This window comes from Chinchilla lanigera, unplaced genomic scaffold, assembly GCF_000276665.1.
Source record: "Chinchilla lanigera isolate Chin_1 unplaced genomic scaffold, ChiLan1.0 scaffold00123, whole genome shotgun sequence".
Lineage (NCBI taxonomy): Eukaryota > Metazoa > Chordata > Mammalia > Rodentia > Chinchillidae > Chinchilla > Chinchilla lanigera.
Genome location: NW_004955524.1, coordinates 3,319,762 through 3,322,120, shown reverse-complemented (window position 1 = coordinate 3,322,120; position 2,359 = coordinate 3,319,762). Strand labels below are relative to the sequence as shown.

The 2,359-nt window shown below is 68.6% G+C and overlaps 2 protein-coding genes across 2 annotated transcripts in view; both read left to right on the top strand.

Moving 5' to 3' along the window:
* Positions 1–796, top strand: LOC106147173 (arrestin domain-containing protein 2-like; the record flags this gene model as incomplete). Its single annotated transcript, XM_013507271.1, is given in 1 exon segment — positions 1–796. A coding segment is annotated over 1 exon segment (111 nt), but the record flags the coding sequence as incomplete, so codon positions are not given.
* Positions 797–806: 10 nt separating this feature from the next.
* The window catches only part of LOC102011800 (arrestin domain-containing protein 2), a gene marked incomplete in the record, with an annotated part of 4,706 nt that continues 3,153 nt past the window's right edge, over positions 807–2,359 (top strand). The window contains 1 exon segment of the mRNA XM_013507270.1: positions 807–2,359. Within this exon segment, the coding sequence (XP_013362724.1) occupies positions 2,292–2,359 (68 nt within the window).

Here is a 2,359-nt window from a genome sequence, read left to right as displayed (position 1 = left end):
CCCCCCGGGACCCCGGCCCGCGCGCTCGTGTCCAGGACGCGGCCTTTGACCCGCGGGCTCCGCGCCCGGACGCCGCCACCAGGGGCGGGGCCCCGTGAGCGCTCGACTTAGACGCTGTAGCGGGGGAGACGCTTCTCACAGCCAGGGCCCCCGTGCCACCCAGCATCTGGGGAGCCCGGGTGGGAACCGCGAGCCCCGCCGTGGGTCCTAGGTTTAGGGTCCCCCGTTCCCAAAGAAAGGCCTTGTGTCATTCACACGCTACGCAGTGTCCTGCCTCAGTTTACCCCGCAGTGCCTGCCGCTGTGAGTTGGGCCTGGTGGTGTTGGGGATCGGGGGTGGCGGTGCCTCCCGCGGGGAAGGCCAGGGTGGGGTCGCGTCACCCGAGGGTCCTGGCACCCCCGCGGGTGCTTTCCCGCCGTGATCACTCGCGCGCGTCCCAGAAGCGCCCCGCCGTGCGGCTCCGGGGAGAGGTCTGCGTCTCGGGCAGCCGCTTCCGGCGATGCCAGGCCCCACAGTCTACACCGGGCGCGACCCGGGCGAGGCGGGAGGCAGCGGGACGCTCCGGAGCTCCGGTGATAGTTCCTGGGGGCCGTGCGGACCCGGATCACCCGCGAAACCCTGGTGCGGCGCGACGTGAGAGCTGGCAGGGGCCCGGGAGGCGCTGCCTTCCCCGGGCTCAGTCGGGCGCGAGCGGCGGGGCGCGCTGGTAATCCCAGCGCTGGAGGAGGCAGGAGGAGCGGGGCCGGAGGCGCATGCCGGTAATCCCAACGCTCGGAAGGCTGAGGCAGGAGGACTGCGAGTTCTAGTGTTGCCTGGGCAATTTAGTGAGACTGTCTCAAACAAAATAAAAGAAAGAAAGAAAGAAAAAGGAAGAGTGGAGGTGTAGCTTGATGAGAGAGCGCCCCGTTCCGTCCTCAGTGCTGGGGGGCAGGGAATGCTGGGGCCTCTGAGGCTCCCTGAAAACACCGCAGGGGACTGTCACAGCTTCCCACGGTGGCCCACGCGGTGTGTCCCTAACTTCTACCTTTGCTGTCGCTCTCCTTTTCTATTTCCTCGGCCCCAGCTCGCTCTGCAGAGCCCGTCTCTGTCCCCCTCTTCAGTTCTGCTTTCTTGAATAAACTTTGCCACCGCTTAAAACAACACAACGCAACGCAAAACTCGGGAGCGACGGTGCTAGCGCAGCTGCTGGCCGGGCTGGGCTGCGCGTGCCTCTCCCTGGGCGCGGGCGCTCATCTGTACCCCAGGCTGGCGCGCCCCGCGTCCTCTGCGTCCGCGGCCCCTACTGCACCCTCAGGCCCACCTTGGCCCTCGGAAGTGGCGGTCCAGTCAATGACCCCTGTGCCTGCAGCCCGTCCCGGCCTGCTCGGGCCACCTGGCGCATTGCGGGTGGCGGTGTCCCCTACTGGAGGTGCTGAGGCCTCGAGGGTCCCCGCGTCGCCCCGCTAGGCTCCCAGGGCGACTGCCTGGCGTGAGACGGGCGCAGGAGCGGTAACGACAAGTGACACCACCAGAGGGCGCCGTCGCCCCGCGGACGCACGAGGGCACGCCCCCGGCGACATCTCCCCGGGGGAAACTGAGGCCAGGAGGAGGGTCAGAGGGCAGGCCGGTGACGGCATGGCGGCGGGGCGGAGCGCGGGGTGCGGTGATCCGTGCGCGGCCCTGGGCCCCGCCTGATCTCCCGGCCCTTGGGAGTGGAAAGTGAAGTGGATTGTCCCCCACTTGGCATGTGTCTTTTTTCTTTTGGGAGGTTTTTGTTTTGTTTTGTTTTGTTTTTCCGGTACCGGGAATCGAACTCACGACCTTGCGCTTGCCAGGCAGGCGCTGTGCCGCTGAGCTAAATCCCCAGCCCCTGGATTGTCCCCCACTTGGACCGGACGTGCTCCGAGTCACGTCTGCAAGTGGCAGCCGGTTGATGATTAAGCCGAGCGCAGGCTGCTTGGCTCGGTGACCTCAGTTTCTCCGCTGTCTTCCGGGGCTTGCGGGGACCCGGCAGAGTTGGCGCGCAGCCGCGCGCGGCGGGGGCGTGTGTTGTTTTGCTCCACGCCTGAGCGCGAGGCCACGCCCCTCCTCCTCCCTATTGGTCGGGTCCCCGCGGGTGGGCGCGGCTTGCGCCTCCGGTCCCGCCCTGCTCCCTGCCCTATAAAAGCAGCGCCCGCGCGGGTCGGCCCTGCTGGCCCCGCAGACGCTCGCGTTTGCTGCGCCTTCGTGCGTGCCACGATTCGCGCCCCTTGGCCGCGGGTTCGAGGCCCGGGTCTGCGCGCCGGGTGCGCTCGCTTGCCCGCCGGGGCGCGATGCTGTTCGACAAGGTGAAGGCGTTCGCCGTGCAGCTGGAGGGCGCGGCGGCGGGCGCGGAGCCGGT